At 39.0% G+C, this 22,054-nt stretch overlaps 2 protein-coding genes across 4 annotated transcripts; both read left to right on the forward strand.

Annotated features, from left to right (window-relative positions):
• The first annotated feature begins 28 nt into the window (after positions 1-28).
• On the forward strand, positions 29-8,777 carry tomm70a (translocase of outer mitochondrial membrane 70 homolog A (S. cerevisiae)). Its single transcript, XM_077607876.1, has 12 exons — positions 29-349; positions 1,732-1,905; positions 3,336-3,462; positions 3,546-3,655; positions 3,723-3,871; positions 3,947-4,154; positions 5,393-5,527; positions 5,595-5,702; positions 5,766-5,882; positions 5,950-6,047; positions 6,817-6,939; positions 7,783-8,777. Exons 1-12 carry the CDS (start codon positions 110-112, stop codon positions 7,934-7,936), a joined length of 1,743 nt encoding a protein of 580 aa, XP_077464002.1. The 5' UTR covers positions 29-109; the 3' UTR covers positions 7,937-8,777.
• Positions 8,778-9,527: 750 nt separating this feature from the next.
• tbc1d23 (TBC1 domain family, member 23) lies at positions 9,528-21,885 on the forward strand. Of its 3 annotated transcripts, XM_077608039.1 has the most exons (19): positions 9,528-9,624; positions 11,565-11,676; positions 11,759-11,864; positions 11,940-12,144; positions 13,036-13,159; positions 13,241-13,365; positions 14,044-14,090; positions 14,785-14,888; positions 14,958-15,080; positions 15,342-15,434; positions 16,181-16,351; positions 16,425-16,467; positions 17,113-17,219; positions 17,300-17,433; positions 17,987-18,031; positions 19,723-19,811; positions 19,885-20,020; positions 20,804-21,001; positions 21,066-21,885. In XM_077608039.1, exons 1-19 carry the CDS (start codon positions 9,587-9,589, stop codon positions 21,148-21,150), a joined length of 2,085 nt encoding a protein of 694 aa, XP_077464165.1. In that variant the 5' UTR covers positions 9,528-9,586; the 3' UTR covers positions 21,151-21,885. The 3 variants fall into 3 exon arrangements, with proteins under 3 accessions (XP_077464165.1, XP_077464163.1, XP_077464164.1); XM_077608037.1 differs by lacking the exon at positions 17,987-18,031; XM_077608038.1 differs by lacking the exons at positions 9,528-9,624; positions 17,987-18,031 and adding an exon at positions 9,633-9,835.
• The last annotated feature ends 169 nt before the right edge of the window (positions 21,886-22,054 follow it).

A 22,054-nucleotide genomic window follows, 5' to 3' on the forward strand; every position in this document is an offset into this window, starting at 1 on the left:
ATCTCCTTTCCCAGAATTCCCCACGCCGTGGCAGCGCACGCGATGAAGAAGACGACTGGCGCAGTGCTACTAACTAGCTAGCTAGCTAGCCGCACCAGGGTTGCTCATCATGGCTGCCTCCAAGCCAGTCGAGCCGCATTCGGGCACCGGCCTCCCCCGTTGGCAGCTGGCTCTGCTAATCGGTGCGCCCATAGTGCTTGGGGTGGGGGCCGTGTACCTCTGGAACCGCAGTAGGGGCAAGGGACGGCTCGGAAAAGGCACCGGCGAGCGGATAACACCGGAAGGCAGCGCAAGTCCGGAGGAGGGCCAAGACGGCTCCTCGCGAGCCAACCGGCAGACGGAGAACTTGGTAGGGCTCGGCGAATTCACCATGCGGCGTTTTGCATTCACGCCACCGCCTTGGGACGAAGCTTCACGCGGCTTCTTATACCGGTTAGCCGGCGGGAGGGTGTTGTCATTGCCTCGCCGGTAACGCGGACCCAAGGGCACCTGCTGGGGACGGTTACACTCCGCCTTGGGAGGCCATGCGCACTCGGTATTAGCTTACCTAATAAACCAATGGGAATGTGATAATTTGCTAATTTGCTAATGCTACAGGTTAATAACTAATCTAGCTTTCCTCAGTAAACCAATTGAAATGTGCTAATTTGCTAATGCTACAATAACTAACCTAGCTTGGCTACGTTTTGATACCGATTAAAATAAACGTGACAAGGACAGTTTAGTCGAATTTACGAGTTAGAATAAATTTAAATGAACTAAATGTGAGGTTTAGTAAATGTTAGGTGGAAAGCAGGTTAGTCACACATGGAAACGGCTAGGCTAGGATTTTATTTTATTCCAACGGTTTTCATATGCTTGATTTCCAGGTTCTGTCCCCACTTACGGATTAACTGTGGACCAGTTAGTGACGTTTGACGACTACTGCTAGATACTAGTGGTGCTGTGTTGTAGGTTAGCTGTGTTAAAGCTAAAATTGGGCCAAAAAGAGCTCAAGAAAACGGCGTTTATTTGCACATTCGAAACCCAATTTAAGACTGGCACAAGCAAATTGAGACTGAAGTAAAATATGCAGTAAATCAAAATTGTAAACCAAGACAGAAAAGTTAAAAAGTTGTCAATTAATTTTGACAGCCAAAATACAATGTCAGTAATATACAAAAAAATCTCACATTTTCATTTTTGTGGAAGCTAGATGAAGTATTTAATGGCAATGTACTTCATTTAATTTAAAAAACACAAAACACTGGATTGTTTTTGTTTCTAAGTGCATGTTGTGGAGTTTAATAATTCTTACTTAAATATTTGTTTACTCTGCTAACTGCTTATCCTTATTATAATATGAATGAAGTAAAATAAACTGGTTTTGCTAGCCACGTCCTTAAAAACCACACTTGTCTGCATTTTTTTCTTACAATAAATCTGTCAGTCTTCCAAAGACATCGAAAAATGCTATAAACTGCCTGCTTTCATATTTTGCATTTGAATTTTTTAGACATTTTGATGGGGTTGGTTGTTGACCCAATGATTCAGCATTTTTTCACCGATAGCTCCTGTAACGTTATATTCTAGTGCACTTAAAGCCTAAACAATTCTGTGTATCAGTCAAAGCTTGTTAGTCATTTAGGTTGTCCATAATGTGGAAACCCGAATACTAATTGACTAAATTCTCCTCTGAGGGTCAATCATTATCAACGCACCTAACATTTTGTGGGCTTTCTTCCCTTTTAGAGTCCTTTGGATCGGGCCCAAGGCGCCAAGAATAAGGGCAACAAATACTTCAAAGCAGCCAAGTACGAGAACGCCATCCAGTGTTACACGGAGGCCATTGCGCTCTGCCCCACCGAACAGAAGAGCGACCTGTCCACGTTCTACCAGAACCGTGCGGCGGCCTATGAGCAGCAGGTTAGGCACTTAGACTCTACTACACTAATACCTTGACATACGAGTGTCCCTACGTACGGGAAATTTGAGATACGAGGAAAATTCCGAGAAAATTTCTGCCCTGCCGGCGTACGATGCAACTGCTAGGCGCTGCGTTTTTAAATTTATGACGAGGGGGAGGGGCTTCTTTTAATATGGATGAAGGAGAAACGGTTAGCGGAAGCTACGAGGACTTGGAAGTAAAGCAAGTAGCTGAAAAAGCGGAGACTTTGACGCATCAAACCTGTGATGGAATACATTGATACCTTTGCAACAAGGTTATAACCATTTTTAAGTGGGTGTATAGTAAGCAAAGTTCATATAGTACCGTATTTTCACGACTATATGGCGCATCGCATTTAAAGGCGCAGTGTCAGTAACGAGTGCTATTTCTGTATTTGACACACACACTGGACGCACCGTTTTTAAAGACGCAGCCAGGCATGGCAAAACATACACCAGCTTAAACATACGGACACATGCTAAAAACACGTTTTTAAAAAGGGAACGGAAGTAAAACTGAGTTGGGTTGTACTTTATTTAGCCATTTTACAACTTACTCACGTCATCATCACCCACAAATCCATCAAAGTCCTCATTTTCTGTGTCCGAATTGAACAATTGTCCAAATGAGTCATCGAAAACGCTGAGTTTTATACGTTCGTCCAGGCGGCCACAATCCATTTGCAAATAGTAGCCAGCTAGTAGCTAGCGTAACTAGCCCGGCGCTGCCTGCCACCCTTCGTAAAGCTGTGTTGATGTCGATGTCCAGGCCACAATCCATTCGCAAATCGTAGCTAGCGGCAGGAGCTCTTTTGTAAATCCAGCCGTGAACTGACGCAACGCAATGAGCTCGTATTTTGAGGTATTACTGTAGTTAGCTTGAATGTGTTTCTGCTATACACGGGAGACCAATGCTTGGGCTTTTTGCCCTAGATCACACGTGTCAAAGTGGCAGCCCGGGGGCCAAATCTGGCCCGCCGCATCATTTTGTGCGGCCCGAGAAAGTAAATGATGAGTGCCGACTTTCTGTTTTAGGATGAAAGAAAAATGAAGTGTATATATGTATATTACATTTCCTGATTTTCCCCCTTTTAAATCAATAATTGATATTTTTAATCATTTTTTTCTGTGTATTTAGTTCAAAAATCATTTTGTAAAATCTATATATATATATATATATATATATATATATATATATATATATATATATATATATATATATAAAAGCTCAAATAAACATTGTTTTAGATCTATAAAAAACTGAATATTCAGGGCTATTAATCCAGTTATTTTAATCCATTTATAAAAAAAATCTAGATATTAGATCTAAAATGGTCCGGCACACATGAAATCAAGTTGACGTTAAAGCGGTCTGCGAACCAACCCAGAGTCTGACACCCTTTCCCTAGATGAACTGGACCGAGGTGGTTCAAGACTGCACCGAGGCGGTCAAGTTCAACCCACGTTACATCAAAGCGCTCTTCAGGAGGGCCAAAGCCCTGGAGAAACTGGACAACAAGAAGGAATGCCTGGAAGGTAACGGGAAAAACTCGTTGAATTTTACCCGTAGAAATTTTCGAATGACCGAACGTTAACGCTCGTCGTATTCCTTTTCGCAGACGTCACCGCCGTGTGCATCCTGGAGGCTTTCCAGAACCAGCATAGCATGTTGCTAGCAGACAAAGTGCTCAAGCAGCTCGGAAAGGAGAAGGCCAAAGACAAATACAAGGTTCTTACCGGTTTTTGACAGGGATTTCCAAGTTCTCCCAAAAAAATAACCTTTTTTTTCTTACCAGAACCGAGAGCCGATGATGCCTTCTCCCCAGTTCATCAAATCCTACTTTGGTTCTTTCACCGATGACATCATCTCGCAGTCATTGCAGAAGGGCGAGAAGAAAGACGAAGACAAGGACAAGGAGGGCGAGGCCTCCGAGGTCACGGCGAGGTACGAGAACATTCCTAACCGTTGTCGCTGTGATTTTTACAATTTTATTTCATTTTCTTTAACCATTCTCCTCAGTTCGGGCTACCTGAAGGCCAAGCACTACATGGACGAGGAGAACTACGACAAAATCATCAGCGAATGCACTAAAGAGGTGGAGTCGGAGGGCCGCTACACGGCCGAGGCGCTGCTCCTGCGCGCCACTTTTTACCTGCTGATCGGCAACGCCAACGCCGCTCAGCCCGACTTGGACCGCGTCATCAACATGCAGGAGGCCAACGTCAAGGTAGGTGTGCTATTAGCATCAGATCCCATAGCCTTGACTTTTACACCATTTTTATTAAATCAGGAATATGCCGTATTTTCACGCGTATAAGCCGCACCCTTAAAATGGTTGAATTTTACAATTACCATATTTTCACGACTATAAGGCGCACTTAAAAGTCTTAAATTTTCTCCAAAATAGACAGTACGCCTTATAATCCAGTGTGCTTTATATATGGAAAATATTAAAATGTCATTCATTGAGGGTGCGCCTTATAGTCGTGAAAATACGGTACTCTCGTATAAGCCGCCCCCTGATGCCCAATTTTCACCTCCATATTCATGGTTTTATCAGGGAGTACAAATGTTTTACTTTGAAGGGAAAATCTTAAGAAAAATCATCGCACGTGGTTTTTCTGAGATACGGTATGAATCAAAAGCACATGATTAGGGTCAATATCATTACTATGCCTGTCTTTGTAAATCCAAAATATCAAATTGTTCAATTTGAAAAAAAGAAACAAGTCTATCTTGATGAGAACTTGAAGCATTTTAATGACGGAATATTCCAACTTTCTTAGTTAAAGTTGATGTTCTAGTGTCCAAATTGCTCCTAATGTCGAAATATCTTGATTTATTTGATGGTTCGTATTACTGCAATAGTGATGGTTATAACTGCAATAGTGATGGTTATTACTGCAATAGTCATGGTTATTACTGAAACAGTCTTGGTTATTACTGCAACAGTCTTGGTTATTACTGCAATAGTCATGGTTATTACTGCGGCGCCCTGAGCGAGCAGTGACAGGGACAAGCGAGTTTTTTTTCACTTTTTATTTTTTTTATTTCATTCATAGACGTCAAACTAAATTTTGTTCAGCATTTTATATGTTTATCTTTTCTCTATGATGAAATAAATGACCGTATCCGCCGTATTATCTTGCATCATGACACCATGACGTCATTACGCCATGGCGTCATGACGCCATGGCGTTCTGGTGTCATGGTGTTGTCACCTTGCAGTTTTGTGCATGTCGTCTTTTTATTCGCATATAAGCCGTACCCTCAATTCAGTCTTTTTTTTTGTCCGACAAATGCGACTTAAATGCAAGTAAATACGGTACATCAAATGTCCTAAACCTAATATCGATCGATCCCGACTCAAAATGTGAAGTCCGGCGGGCCGCCAGGCTTACAATTGTGTACCTATGACCTACTAAAAATGCTTTCTCATACTTCTACTCATCGATTTTTCCACAGCTGCGAGCCAACGCCCTCATCAAGCGCGGCAGCATGTACATGCAACAGCAGCAACCGTTGCTTTCCACGCAAGACTTCAACACGGCGGCCGAGATCGACACGCGCAATCCCGACGTGTACCATCACAGGGGCCAGGTAAGAATCCACCAGCATCTTTCCTCCCAGCCTGGAAACCTCTCACCTTGCTTCTATCTACCCACAGCTGAAGATCTTGCTGGACCAGGTGGACGAAGCCGTGGGAGACTTTGACGAATGCATCCTGCTCAGGCCCGACTCGGCTCTCGCCCAGGCCCAGAAGTGCTTCGCCCTGGTCAGTTTTCCCACGTCCCGTTCACGTATTCCCGGTTCAAAAACGACGACTTTTGCAATCCAGTACAGACAAGCGTACACCGGGAACAATCCGTCGCAAGTCCAGATAGCCATGGACGGTTTTGAGGACGTCATCAGGAGGTTTCCCAAGTGCGCCGAGGGCTACGCGCTATACGCTCAGGTGGGAATGCGTCTTCATTTTGTTACCGTGGTAACAAAACTTGAGGATTAACGGTCGTCCGTCTCAGGCTCTGACCGACCAGCAACAGTTCGGGAAGGCGGACGAGATGTACGACAAGTGTATCGAACTGGAACCAGACAATGCCACTACATATGTCCACAAAGGGTAAGGATTTCAATACGATTGTTATACGTCAGTCAGCCATATATAACCTCATTCATCATTTTTGTAACTTGAATCTGTCACGTTTCACCTGAAAAGATGTCTTTTTGTATCTTGAAACGTGAATTGGATTGAATGCCTTTTTATTTGTTATTCTACATGTCCAATGAGATTTAAAGAGTCAGCATAAAGTGATTTATATATCGTATAAATCACGGTGTCAAAGTGGTGGCCCGGGGGCCAAATCTGGCCCGCCGCATCATTTTGTGCGGCCCGAGAAATTAAATCTTGAGTGCCGACTTTCTTTTTTTTTAGATCAAATTAAAATGAAGAGTATAGATGTATATTACATTTCCTGATTTTCCCCTTTTTACAATCAATCATTGCAATTTTTTAATCCTTTTTTTTCTTTTGTGTTTTTAGTTCAAAAAGCATTTTGTAAAATCTAAAAATAAATATGTAGATATTTTCCTTTTTCCACTTTAATATTGAACATCATTAAAAAATATCTTTTGTTTCCATTTGAAATGAAAAAGATGATTAAAAGAAATTTTCTCATACTAAGAAAAAAGCACAAATAAACATTGTTTTAGATATATAAAAACGGACTATTTAGGGCTTTTGATCCAGTTCTTTTAATCCAATTAAAAAAAAAAAAAAATCTAAATATTAGATCTAAAATGGTCCGGCCCAGATGATATGGCGTTGACGTTAATGCGGCCCGCGAACCAAAATGAAGTGAAGTTAAAAAAAAAGATTTGTTTTGCTACAGATTATTACAGCTCCAGTGGAAACAGGACCTGGACTTGGGCCTGGATCTCATCAGCAAAGCCATCGAAATTGACAACAAATGCGACTTTGCTTACGAAACAATGGGGACAATCGAAGTTCAAAGGTGAGGCGACACGCGGATGTTTTTTTTGTCTGGGTGTGTTCAGGATAACTCAAGAACGAAGAAAGGAATAATCAAACGTAATGCGTTTATAATGTATAAGTAAAGATTTGGTCACATTTTGGGGTCATGAGGTCGCCGGCGGAAAAAAAAAATTCACATCTTTCATAATTCTACCAAATTTGACAGTGCTTTGAGTTTGTCTGCTTAGGTGTAATCTGCAGTTTATAAAGTCAGTGGTTTTTAAGATGTTTTTGGAGGGATTTACAATGTTTAATTTTAATTAAATACTAATAACAGGAAAAATGGTTTGGCACGGACACGCAAAAAAAAAAATAAAGCAATTTGTATTACTATCCCCGACTAGAGTTTTTTTAATTTTAAAAAAAAAGTAAACAATGTTTTTTTTAATTGCTTGGACATAAATTGCATTCAATTAAATATATATATATATATATATGTTAAATTGAATTAAAAAAGTAAACAATGTTTTTTTAAATTGATTGGACATAAATTGCATTCAATTAAATATATATATATTTAATTGAATTTAAAAAAGTAATCATTTTTTTAATTGATTGGACATAAATTGCATTCAATTAGATATATATATTTAATTGAATTAAAAAAACAATGTTTTTTTAATTGATTGGACATAAATTGCATTCAAATATATATATATATATATACACATAATTGAATCAATTTTATGTCCAATCAATTAAAAAAACATTGTTTACTTTTTTTTAAATTAAAAATACTCTAGTCGGGGATAGAAAAACAAATTGCTTGTTGACGAATGTTATGTTGACATGAAATAACTGAGGTTAACTTCCTTTTTTTTAGGGGGAATCTGGACAAGGCCATCGAAATGTTCAACAAGGCCATCAATTTGGCTAAATCGGAGATGGAGATGGCCCACTTGTACTCGCTTTGCGACGCGGCGTACGCCCAGACGGAGGTCGCCAGGAAGTACGGCCTCAAGCCCCCGACGCTGTAACTTCCCCCCCCCGCCAAAATAAGGCTGGCTTATTTTCCACTCGTTAGCGTTCAACCTTGCATCCGTTCGTTTAAGCGAGGGAAGAAAGTGCTAAATGATGTAAAAAAAAAAAAAGAAATAAATAATTATCAGCCCTTGTGGAAATATATACAGCATCGTGTTCATGTTGTATTTGAAAAAAAAAAAGGGTTTGGAATGCTTCCTTTTATTTTCACAATGTGTCACATGCACAGGAATGACAATTGTATGCTTGTCCGAATGACGATTGCTATGACAAAACAGGACTGGCGACCATTCGTTGATGGTGACAAACTATCCTGTGTGAGAGAACTTTTGTTTCAGTATGTACCGATATCACTTCCAATTTGAGAATTAAAACGACGTAGCCAAATGTATAACGTGTTTGTCTGTAATGCAGGCCTTTATGTGGGAAGGAGGGAATATATATCATTTTTTTTTTTAAATTGTGATTTCATTTTCTACATATTGTGCAGCATGTTCATTTTGTTGTGGAAATGCAACGCCATTGCTGTGTGAAACATAGAAAACCCTTTGCTAACAGGCTGACAAACACGTTTTTATAGCACTTATAGGAGTAATACAATCTCTGGTGCGCTTTATTTTCATTGTTTTTGCTTAAAAAATGGTTTGTTATTTTTAAATCATGACCTGAGCCTTTTTGTTTTGCATTTGACAGACTAGCAAACAGAAAATAACTCATTTAGGAATGCCAACAATTCATTTTGATTGACATGTTCCTCTGACATTCTTCATCAATACGTATGGTGACCAAAGTGAAATAGATTTAAATCTTAATAAAGTTATGATTCCTGGGACTGCAGATTATGCTGAGTTGCTTTTCTTCACTACATCAATTTATTTTTCAGTGCAATGCAATTGATAGAAAATATTTTTTTAAATACTGTACGAAACAATGATTGTTTTCTTTCACGTTCCTAAATACATTGTACTACATCAGGGGTCGGGAACCTTTTTGATGGAAAGGGCCATAAACAATTCATATTTTTAAATGTTAATCCTTGACAGCCATGCTCTGAATTTAAAAGTCAACATACATAAAAAATGTGTGCTTTTTTTTTTAGACACCACCACTTTTAAAGTACAAAAAGTATCTGAATTATTTTGACAACATTATGTTGTTGCTAATCAATGAGTATCAATGAGAATATCCATGCAGAAGAGTGTAATGAAAAAAATAATTCCATAGTTTCCATATTTTACCCCACAGGTTAGCGGAGAGCCATATGCACCCATCAAAAGAGCCATATGTGGCTCCCGAGCCACAGGTTCCCTACCCCTGGACTACATTATTACAACTTTGCTACCATTAAAGCACTCGCGAGTGAAAAGTGTTAAAAGATTTACGAACGTAACAAATGTTGTTTTATTGAAACGGGAAAATGGAATTCTGTTAAATTAAGGATATCAGTCTATTCAATATATATATATTCCAAATGTGTATTTTTATACTTTTAAAATGTAATTCTCTGTATCACGGTAGCTAGCTAGCTAGCTAGCTAGGTAGATAGTGTAGCATCTACCGGTGTTTGGGTCTCCTATGTCCCGCCCCTGACCCAATCCAAATCTCGCGATATCTCCCCCCACTTCACGTGTCTCGTCAACACAATAATGGCGGATGCAGGGGAGGAAGTGCTCCAGGGCAGCTGGTGAGACAAATCAGCTTTTTTTTGTCCTTACCGTCAAACGACAACACCGAATTTTTACTCCGTTCTCGGCTAATAATCCTCCTAAATTCCCCCAATTTAACCAATAATGAGTTTTCGTGTTTAATTCTCCCTCCGGGCGTTTTTTCCTTCACATTTGTTACCTCAGCTCTACTCTTCGTTGCTAATAACAAATGGCTAAATCAGTCAAAAGGTTAGTCATTGAACCCATAGCGGCTTTTCGGTGTCATTTCATAGAGGTTTTATATGAAATTCCTGGTTTTGGTTCTCTCGGTTAGTTGGTCATTTTATCTAGTAGAAAGCCGGTCCGCCCTCCGCTTGATAACAATGAACAACTCGGTTTGGGGACCGAGATTTGTTCCTGAAATATTAAACACGACCGAACTGGAATTCTCGCTTCCACTAAAGCATTAATTTCGTTTTCTAAAGTGACACCAAACAAAAGCTTCTTTCTCTGAAAATTGCGCCGGTGTCAAAACAAAATAGAGACTAGTTGTCATCATTTTCAATGGAATGGAATGCCGTCATAGATTATTACTATTTAATAGTATAATTGTAATAATTGTAATAGTATTACAACTCAAAATCGCTAAATTAAAAAAATAAATAAATAGGGCTGCCAACCTGTCACAAACCTTTATTTTGATTAATTAACCTAAAAAAGAGCATTTGCTGCCAGTCTTCCCAGTTTAAATAAAATGAAATAAAATGACTAATTTAATGAATCGTCCTATTCCAACGTATTTTAGGGTGTGGACAATATGCGTTGCTAATTCGAATTGTAATGCATGGATTATTAACGTAGGTTTGGGGGGTGGGGGATCCAATTGGCTAATTACTGAGTGGAGATAGACATCTCCAATCGGATTGGAAGTTACTACAATGGCATGTGGATTTCCAACAATGTAGGAAGTCATTACAAATTGGACGCCCTCTGCTGGGGAAAATTGGCATGGCAGGAACGGGTATTTTTATGGTAAAGGTAATGAGCTAAAATCTAGTGTTTGAACCCCACACCCGAGCTTGCCATTTTGACTGCATAGTTGTACCTCTAATTACAAAATTAAAACTTTTTCCGTCACTACTTTTGTCAGTAGAGGTGTACTTTATATGTAAATTCTGTAATTTGTTCCACGGTTCTCAAAAAACTACCAACTAAACCCTTTAATAATGATCAAAGTGTCCCACTTTTGTATGAAATATGCGAGAACAGTAAAAAAAGAAAGAAAATGACAACAAAATCATTTATTAATGTATTCAAACGAGTAACAATGATGCAAAAACATGTTCGTGCAGTTGTACAGTATAGTAAGGCGGAAGCTAACGTTAGCACACGAACACATCCTCACAAAAACGCAGCTAAACAATTTCCAATTACAAATTCAAAATGTCTTGTCCTAAAACCTGAAATGTTGTACCTAGAAGCATTCGTAAGTAGAGGTATCGATTGTACGTGTATTTCTCGATAGAGTATTTAGCATTTTGTTTCTAGATCAAATGTGTCAAAGTGGCGGCCCGGGGGCCAAATCTGGCCCGCCGCATCATTTTGTGTGGCCCAGGAAAGTAAATCATGAGTGCCGACTTTCTGTTTTAGGATCTAATTCAAATGAAGAGTATAGATGTAAATTACATTTCCTGATTTTCCCCCTTTTAAATCAATCATTGTCATTTTTAATCCATTTTTTCTGTGTTTTTAGTTCAAAAATCATTTAGTAAAATCTAAAAAAAATATATAAAAAGCTAAAATAAACATTGTTTTAGATCTATAAAAAACTGAATATTCAGGGCTTTTAATCCAGTTCTTTTAATCCATTTATTTAAAAAAATTCTAAATATTATATCTAAAATGGTCCGGCCCACGTGAAATCGAGTTGACGTTTTCAAATGGATGAATATTGTGAAAAAATGTCTGTTCTCCTTAGGGACCAGGATCTGGCAGACGCTCTGGACTCTGGCAGTTCCGACACAGAAATGGACAAAATGATCGTCCACGCCCAGGAGACTGCAGCCCAACAGAGAGCAAAAACGTGGAAAGTACGGCACCCTTTGCACGCCATTGAATCCCAACGCGGGTTAGCCATAAATTTCACATTCCCACTTTGTCACGTACCACCAGATCGCACTGAATGTTTCCGGTAAAGGCGACTCCCTGGCTCCTTGGGACGGCATCCTGGATTTACCGGAACAGACGCTTATTCACGGTCGCAGCGAGCAGCTGATTGGTCGGGAATTGGTCGTCCGTCGTCTATCGCCGACGGCGTGGGAACGTGAATTCCGACCTTTTGATTTACCTCCAGACCAGGTGCAAGTATCCGAGGAAGAACGGGGCGACCTGGTGTCCGACGTGGAGGCGGTGGTCACCTTCTACTGCAAGTCGCGCAACATTAGCTTCACGTCCGACCTGAGTTGGCCGCACCTCCTCAAACCGCTGCTGGGGCTCCGGCTGCCTCGTAGCGATCTCTACAACTGCTTCTACGCTATTATGAACAAACACGTACCAAGGTTGGTGACCCTTATTTGCTATTACAGTGGTACCTCGAGATACAAGCTTAATTGGTTCACTCAAATGAACGTTTCCCATAGAAATGAACTAAAAACTAATTAATTCGTTGCAACCAATGTTCCCTCTAAGCTGCGCGCATGCGCAATTGCGCACTACTCTCGTCTTCTCTGCGCACAGCAAATCATATGGAGCGCACAAAATAATATCCCAATTTTTTTTGAAATATTTTTTTATATATATATATTTTTTTTAGCTGTGAGGCCGACGCGCGAACCACTCATCCGCCGGGGTGCCCATTCATAGATATTAATCATTACATTTTATTATTACTAAATCATTTATGTGTAGTAGAAAGTAACACATAACTAGTGGTTTAATAGTACTAAAATGTGTTTAATAGTACTAAAATTAGTCAGATTTCAAGGTGGGGAGAGATTTAGCACGGCAACATGCTCGTAACATAACATAAACAAACTGAAATGAACATGGATTACGATGCAGACACTCAAAAATAAATTTAATCTAACCTTACACTAAACTAAATTCTAATTTTGTATTAAAGTTTGATACCTTTCTTCTTCCGTGTTGGCTCTATTGGCCCCGCCTCCACCCTGACTTTCAGATGCAACCTATCGAGCATTGTTTGCTTTTGTCTGCCCTTCAAAATATTCCCAAAATGATGCACACAAATGTCCTCACAATAGTTTAACCCACCACCACTTGCCAACGAGAAGTAGCATATACTCCTCTCGTATTAGCAAACAAGCTCCGCCATTCGCACTGACTAACGGGGAAAAAAAAGCATTTGACTATGTACGTACAGAACGAATGTTCCTGAATGCAACATCTGCCAGCAAACAATGTCATTTTGACGCCATGTTTTTTTTCAGGGACTGCGTCCCCAAAGGTCGCCCATTCCACTTGTACAGACTCCTCCTACAGTATCACGAGCCAGAACTTTGTTCCTTCTTGGATACCAAAAAGATCACGCCTGACTCGTACGCCATTAATTGGGTGCGTTCGAGTTCCTCAAATTCTTTCTTCTTTCTTTGTGCTCTGTGACCACGCCCCTAAATTCTGGATTTCCCGCCACAGATGGGCAGTTTGTTCTCCAGCCACTGCACCCCCGACGTAACCCAGGCCCTGTGGGACTGCTACCTCAAGCAGGCGGACCCTTTCCTCATTTTCTTCCTCATGCTCATTATTCTCGTCAACGCCAAGTACGTTTTTTTGTCTTCCCGCTAGCCATGTCGCGATCCGATGCTAAATAACCAAATAGCTATCGGAACGTGTATTTTCTCGCATATAAGCCATATTTGTAACAAAAAAAATTGACTGAATCAAGGGTACGGCTTATATGCGCACAATACTTGCTATACTCTTTTTCACCAGTAGATGTCGGCAAAGTAACATTTATTAATTGTTGGTTATTTTCAGTTTTGCGGTAAGAAAACAACCATTACTGGATGAATGAATTCCTTATGATATTAACCTTAATAATGTGCTTTTGACTCATACAGTATCTCAGAAATTTCAAGTGGGAGGATTTTTCTTAAGATTTTCCCTTCAAAATAAAACATTTTTACTCCCTATTAAAACCACGAATATAGAGGTGAAAATTGGAAATCATGGGGTGGCTTATACTAGAGAAATGGTCAAATTCAACCATTTTAAGGCCATTTTAAGGGTACGGCTTATGCGCAGGGGCGGCATATATGAGAGAAATGGTCAAATTCAACCATTTTATGGCCTTTTTAAGGGTACGGCTTATGCGCGGGGGCGGCTTATATGAGAGAAATTGTCAAATTCAACCATTTTAAGGCCATTTTAAGGGTACAGCTTATATTCGAGTAAATACGGGAAATGACATTTGAATGTTTTGTTGATTTATTCTTTAGAGAAACCATCCTTGACAGAGAAGGAGAAAGCAAAGAGAACATCATCAGTAAGTGACTGACTTTTTCCATTTACTGGGATGCACAAATAGTAAAAATAATTCATCATTTTTTAACTGGGACGGTTGCTAGCCTAGCATGGCGCTAAATTAATTTGAGCATTTAAATTCACTTTTAAGTCACATTGAACTTACAGGATTTTCTAAGCAACTGAGAGATCATAAAAAAATAAGATTTAAATTTAATTGTAGTATGAAAAATAGTTTTTTTTTTTTATTAAGTGCATATGTCAAAGTGGCGGCCCGGGGACCAAATCTGGCCCGCCGGATCATTTTGCGTGGCCCGGGAAAGTCAATCATGAGTGCCGACTTTCTGTTTTAGGATTAAATTCAAATGAAGAGTATAGATGTATATGAAATTTCCTGATTTTCCCCCTTTTAAATCAATCATTGTCATTTTTTAATTCATTTTTTCTGTGTTTTTAGTTCAAAAATCATTTTGTAAAATCTAAAAATATATTTTAAAAAAAGGTAAAATAAACATTGTTTTAGATCTATAAAAAACTGAATATTCAGGGATTTTAATCCAGTTCTTTTAATCCATTTATAAAAATAAAAAAAAATCTCAATATTATATCTAAAATGTTAATTAAAAAGACACTTGTTTTTTTGTCATTGCGCACAAACTGAATCTGCAAATATTTGCTGTCAACTCCAAAAATTGAAATAAAAAAATGTCTATTAGAAATGCTGCAAGAATCTCCTTCTCTACTTGAAGCGGAGGACATTGAGGATTTATTTTCCCTTGCCCAATACTACCAGAGCCGGACCCCCCTGTCCCTCAGAAAGGTAGGACCTCCCCCGTCGGGAACTTTCCATCCATGCCGTTTAATTAATATATTTAATTTTTCCTTACAGATGAACCAAAACCTGTTTGGCAGCAGCCTGGTGGCTTTGAAGGAGGAGGACATGGACTTGAGCCAGGCACTGTGCCTGCCCGTGTCGGTCCCGGAAATTCTGCAGGCAAACCAGCAGCAACAGGTGGATGAAAATTATCCGGTTGTTACGTACACAATCTGCTACAAAAGAAAGACGCACGGCAACGCGCTCGCAACATAACATAAACAAATTTGTGCCCATTGCACAATTTTAAACAGGCATTTTAGAGGGCAGCATGTGGATTTCTCGGTCAGGAGAAGGTCCCTGAGCAGATTTGAAACCTACCCCCAGAGTGGATCGTGTACCTACAGCAGGTTTTAAACATTAGATAATAATGTTTTTTGTTTTGTTTTGACCGTTTAGGACGGGGTTCGCTTTTTTGTGGTGGATTGCCGGCCAGCCGAGCAGTATAATGCGGGTCATTTGTCCACTGCTTTCCACCTGGACTCAGATCTGGTGAGTGGGCGGTCATTTTATTGTTTTATGATGATGATATTTATTCGTTAACTGCTGCGAGAGTCCCAGTTGAAATGAATTGGACGTGGCAGCGTTGTATATTAAATTGGCAGGCCATTACAACAATCGGAAAACAGCAAATTGTACATGGACATTTTATTTAAAGGCCATAAAAATCTGGATTTACTTTTTAATTTTTTTTTTTTTATCGTAGCATCCAGACAGATATAAAAAAACAATAATGGGAAAAAAATCTAGATTATTTTTATTGTTATTATTATTGTGGATTTTTTCCCGGGCCAAATTGTAGCTTTAATTTTGAAGCCGTAAATAACGAATGGAAAAAATAGAATGCTAATTTTTTTGTTTAAGAATTATCGATTTTGACTGGGTTTTTTTGGTTTAAGAATTGTAAATGTGTAATTTTTTGGAGGTTTAAGAATTGTCGATTTAGAATTTTTTTTGGTTTAAGAATTGTCAAATTTTACATTTTTGGGGGGTTTTAGAATTGTTGATTTTTACATTATTTTTTTGGTTTAAGAATTGCCCATTTTTACTTGTTTACATTTAAGAATTGTCAATTTTAATTTATTTTTTGGTTTAAGAATTGTCCATTTTTACCAAAAAAATTTTGGGGTCTAACAATTGTCCATTTTTACATATATTTTTTTTGGTTTAAGAATTGTCAATTTTTACATTTTTTTCCCCAGGCCGCGTTAATATTTTGTTCACTCCTTTGCGCACAGATGCTCCAGAACCCGTCGGAATTCGCCCTGTCGGTCAAGTCGCTCCTGGAGTCCCAGAAGCAGTCCCTGGAATCGGGCTCCATTGCTAGCGGAGAGCATCTTTGCTTCATGGGCAGCGGCAGAGAGGAGGAGGACATGTACATGAACATGGTGCTGGCCCACTTCCTCCAGGTGAGACTCCAAAAAACACGTAAAAAAAAAATAGAGTCGTTTTGGTGCTAACTTAGCTAACTCTGTGTTCCAGAAAAACAAGGAGTACGTCAGCATCGCCAAAGGGGGCTTCATGGGTGAGTCCAAAAACTCTTCAAATATGTGCTAACAAGGTATAGCGATACCTCTACTTACAAAATTTACTTTTTTTATAATAATATAATAATAATAATCGGACATAGGCCCTGTCGTCATCATTTTTTTGTAAGTAGAACCACTAGTATAACAAAAAAACATCAACTAAACTCTTTAAAAATGTGTCCCATTTTTTTAGGAACGACTTTAGAGTGCACAAAATTGAGAGAAAATGATGAGAAATTATTTATTATTGTATTAAAATGAGTAATACCACAATGTGTTCTATTCATGCAGGCTAAGGAGGGAGCTAACGTTAGCAAACAACTTGGCATTAGATAGAACTTACAGTTATAGTCATTTTAAATAAAGAATAAACTTGCTTTACAACACTCAAAAACCAAGAAAAAAATAAAATAAAGAACACGGAAAGTTGTCATTGTGAGACAGCCAATAGGAGGCCGACGGAGTTTAGGGAGATTGTCAAGCAGGTCGAAATGCTACCGTGACCGTTTCAAAATAAATTAAAGGATCTTTTTTTTCGTGTATTGGAATTAGTTTCGTAGCCTGACAATTTTTGTATGTAGAAACATTGTAAATTCGTAAGTAGAGGTATCACTTTAGCATACTTTTTTGTGTGCTTTTAGCTCTACAGCAGCACCTAGTGGACATGAACGTCGAGGGCTTGGACTCGTCGTACATCCACTGGATCGTCAGCACGTCGGGTTCTCACAGCAGCCTCAGCTCGGCAGACGTATGTCGCCGACGCCATATTGTTTTGGTCTCAAATTGTCGTCAAATTTTAACGTGCGCATTCTCGCCTCGGCCCACCAGGGGGAGTCGCTGAGCGACGGCAAGGGGGTCAAGTCTTTGGTCAACAAAATGACTTTTGCGCTCAAGTCCAAGTCGGTGAACGTGAAAGAGAAGATGATTAGCTTCATCGAGAACACGTCTGCACCGGTGGACAGGTAAGGAATTACAGTTACTCATTTTTTTTAAAATTTCTCTAGAGGTTTGGACTTTCGTCTAATTTTTCCCTCATTTTGTGTATTTTAGATTTAAAGCCTAGATAGTTTTCACCTAAATACGCATTATATATATTTCCCCGCTTTTTATTTTTTTTAAAAATAAAATTAAAATAAAATTTTAAAATTTGATCCTCAAATAGTTTTGAATAATTAGCATTTTTTTCCCCTTTTTTCTAATTTTCATAAATTATTTTCCATCCAATCTCAGCCTTTCTAGTCTTCAATTTCAATTCCACTATTTTCCTCATTTGCAGCCATTGAACGCAATAGACCTCCAAACCATTTGACCCAATCACTGCCAACCCTCCTAGGCCTAACGGCTTGGACGTCTATCGCTGTCAATGTGACCACAACGCTACAATTCCCGACCCGCCCTCATAGTTCCGAGCAGTTTCCGTCCCAAAATCACCCCAAAGGTTTCCAAACATGTCTGAATGTGGACTTGACTGAATTTCTATTTACCGTCCGTCCCTTGTACCTTATTTCACGCTAGAATATCTTTCAATCTGTCCTGGCCAGAGAAGGCGTTTCCCGATAGGTAAGCGCCCGCCGCGAGTTTTTCTCTCACTGGCCGGCATGCCAAAAAGCGGTGGCGGCGGCGGCGCTAAAAAAAGACCGCACGTTAGCGCATGCCGCTCTCTGTGTTAGCACCCATAGCGCCGTAATAACCCGACACACACGTGCTAGCCGTCATGCTCTCACTAACAATGTCACTTTTTAGGTCTTGATTCATCCTCACTTCAGCTTTCATGGCCTTTTTTAGAAGACAAAAACTGGGCTTAGTTGTAGCTGCTTGTTTGTATTCGTATGGCATCTAGGCTAGTATCGCCATCGGCTCCTAAGGGGTCGCTCGATAAGACATTGTGTGTCCCTGTGGCATGATATGTGCTTTTCAAGATCAGATTTCCAATGGGTGGTCGCCCTAGCCAAGATTGGATGAAATTCCCTTTAGCACAGCTTTATCTAGTGGATGTATAACAAATCCTAACCACCACCACCACTACTACTACTACTACAGCTCCTTCTGGTGGAACACAATTCTCTACTACTACCACTACCACTACTACCACTGCAGCCTACACAATCCCCTATTACTCCTACTACCCTTGCCATTACTATTACTACTACTACTACTGTCTTACACAATTCCCTATTACTCTTAATACTACTATTACCATTACTACTATTATCAATATTACTACTACTATTACCATTACTACTATTATCAATATTACTACTACTATTACCATTACTACTATTATCAATATTACTACTACTGTTACCATTACTACTATTATCAATATTACTACTACTATTACCATTACTACTATTATCAATATTACTACTACTACCACTACTATTACAACTACTACTACTACTACTATTATTACCACTATTACTACTACTACTACTACTATTACCACTACTATCACAACTACTACTACTATTACCACTACTATCACAACTACTACTACTATTACCACTATTACTACTACTAGTACTATTTCCACTATTGCCACTATTACTACTACTACTACTAATACTAATATTACTACTACTACTATTACCAGTACTACTACTACTATTACCACTACTACTACTATTACCACTACTACTACTATTACCACTATTACTACTATTACCACTACTACTACTATTACCACTACTACTACTATTACTACTACTACTACTATTATTACTACTACTACTATTATTACTACTATCACCACTATTACTACTATCACCACTATTACTACTACTACTATCACTATTACTACTACTACTATTAATACTACTACTATTACTACTATTATTACCACAACTATTACTACTACTATTACTACTACTACTACTACTACCACTACTACTACTTTCATTGAAGGTGCGCCCTATGGCGTGTAAAATACGGTAGCTTAGAACTAGTAGACATCCAATCCATTTGAAACCGACCGGAGGGTGGCAGCCAATGAACGTCTAGTGTTGTCAATGGCAGAAAATGAAGTGAAACCAACTACCATCGAATTAGTAGGCCACAATGCTGTATTAAAAGTAAAAAAACAAACAAAGAAACAAACTGGCATTGGTACAGTTTCGGCTTTTCCTTTTTTCCGCAGCTTGGACGTCTTCATTGGCCATTCCATTTGCGTAGCACAAAAACAATGCCACATTTCACGCAATATGGTTACGCTATTTTCATTCTTCCCCCTCAGCCATTTTTTCTCTTTTCAGACACGTGAGCAGTAGCGACCGCGTGGGCAAACCTTACCGTGGGGTCAAGCCCGTTTTTAGTATTGGCGACGAAGAGGAGTACGACACAGGTGGGTGGGCGCTTCTTCATCTTCAACCGTTAGTTGCAAAGTCATTTTGACCCCGCTCCCCACCCCACCTCAGACGAAATCGACAGTTCGTCCACGTCGGACGACGACCGCAAGGAGATCGTCAACGTCCAGACGTGGATCAACAAACCCGACGTGAAGCATCACATCCCGTGTAATGAAGTCAAGGAAACGGGTCACATGTTCCCCAGGTGAGCTGCCAAATGAAAAATAGATATTCATTATTTTTATGATAATTCAAACTATTTTAAAGGAATTCCAGTAAAAAAATACATCAAAATTCATTTTTTTGTTTTATCATCTGCTTTCTTTCAATCAGATCACACACTTAAAAATGAAGAATAATAGAATTTGTACCATTTTTCTTTTTTCTTTAATTAAATAATTTAATAAATATCAAATTGAACAATGGAACCATTCGTATGAATAATAGAATTTTTTAAAATTGTTCTTTTTTGCTTTAATTAAATAATTTAATAAATATCAAATAGAACATAGGAACCTTTCGTATGAATAATAGAATTTTTTAAAATTTGTCTTTTTTGCTTTAATTTAATAATTTGATAAATATCAAATTGAACAAAGGAACCATTCGTATGAATAATATATATATTTTTCTTTTTTTGCTTTAATTAAATAATTTAATAAATATCAAATTGAACAAAGGAACCATTCGTATGAATAATAGAATTTTTAAAAAAAATTGCTTTAATTAAATAATTTAATAAATATAAGACAGAACAAAGGAACCATTCGTTTCTCCTCCCCCTTTTCAATAAAATAAATTTTAAAAAAATACATTTGAGATTCAAAATAGAATTTTAGGTCATCAATTTCTAAACATTTTTGTTATTTTGATTTAAAAAAAACGATTGGGTCTGACTTGAATAACCAAATGTATCAAGCCGTTTCATTTCGGAATTACACGTCCACTACCGCCACCATATTGAAAGCGGCCAACTGTTGTATTGCAGCCACTTGCTCGTGACGGCGACCCACATGTACTGCCTGCGCGAGATGGCCTCCAGGAAGGGTTTCGCTTACATCCAATCCAGACAAGCCTTGAGCTCCGTGGTGAAGATCACGTCCAAGAAGAAGCACCCGGAGCTCATCACCTTCAAGTTCGGAAGCAACAGCTCCACCGCCGGCGTGGAGATCTCCGCAGTGGAACGGTACTTCAAAAACAAACAAAAAAACGTCAACTTTTCCTTTAATTTCCCATTTGGCTCCTCCCAGCTACCTCATCCCTAACGCCGGAGACGCCACCAAGGTGATTAAACAGCAGATCATGAAGGTCCTCGACGCCCTGGAGAGCTCGTAGAAGGTGACCCCGCCCCTGACGCAAACTGTTCGAATCCCCTCGGCGCGGCGTCGGTCCTCGAACGCCACGCCAAGCCGCTCCACTGCACAACCGCGCGGGCCTGGAGTGTCTAAATGCTGCCCGCTTTACACTAACTTATAAATGACATCTATATATTGAATATACTGTCTTATTTGTTCATTCTAAGGTGGTGTCATTCCACATTGGGCCTTAAGGTAGCGATCATTTTCCAGCACTGCAATGATTACGTGACATTCGGTGTTAATGATTTCATTTTCTTTCTTTGATTTGGGCCGAGGAATGCAGAATGTACAGAATTGGTGGTCTTTCAAGTTCTTTTGAGTTTTCCAACAGGCAGCCTTAAGTAAAAAAAAAACCTTTGAGGTTCATTATAAATATGTATATATGATATAGTACTGTAATGTGGAGCATATCCAAAATGAAGAGCCTTTAAAGTCATCCTGTGTGTGATATAGCGACTGAGCATCTTCCTTTATTCAGCGTCATCACATTAGCCATTTCTCCCCCCAATTCTGCTTGAAATATGTATTTTACATCATGTACAATACAGCACTTGCAATTGTCTTTGTTCACTTAAGTTTTTTTTCCCTGCGTTACGCCCATTGCATCGTGCTTTAAACGTGATGACTTGCAGTAGTTAAACAGGATTAGTTTGTTCACAAACGTTGGCACCACTTGGCTCACAATGCAAAATAAAAACTTATTTGCACCTTACTCTACTAAGCTCTTTTTTTAAAACTAGTTTGATAAAAGTTGATTATAAACCACGAGTTTTTAATGACTAAACTATGATAAATAAAACCATCTGTCGATTGGCGGCCGTATTTCCGCCCCTTACACGTCACTTCCTTTCAAATTTCAACGTGAAATTTTCTTAAAGGCG

This window comes from Stigmatopora argus, chromosome 8, assembly GCF_051989625.1.
Source record: "Stigmatopora argus isolate UIUO_Sarg chromosome 8, RoL_Sarg_1.0, whole genome shotgun sequence".
In the NCBI taxonomy this organism is placed as follows: Eukaryota; Metazoa; Chordata; class Actinopteri; order Syngnathiformes; family Syngnathidae; genus Stigmatopora; species Stigmatopora argus.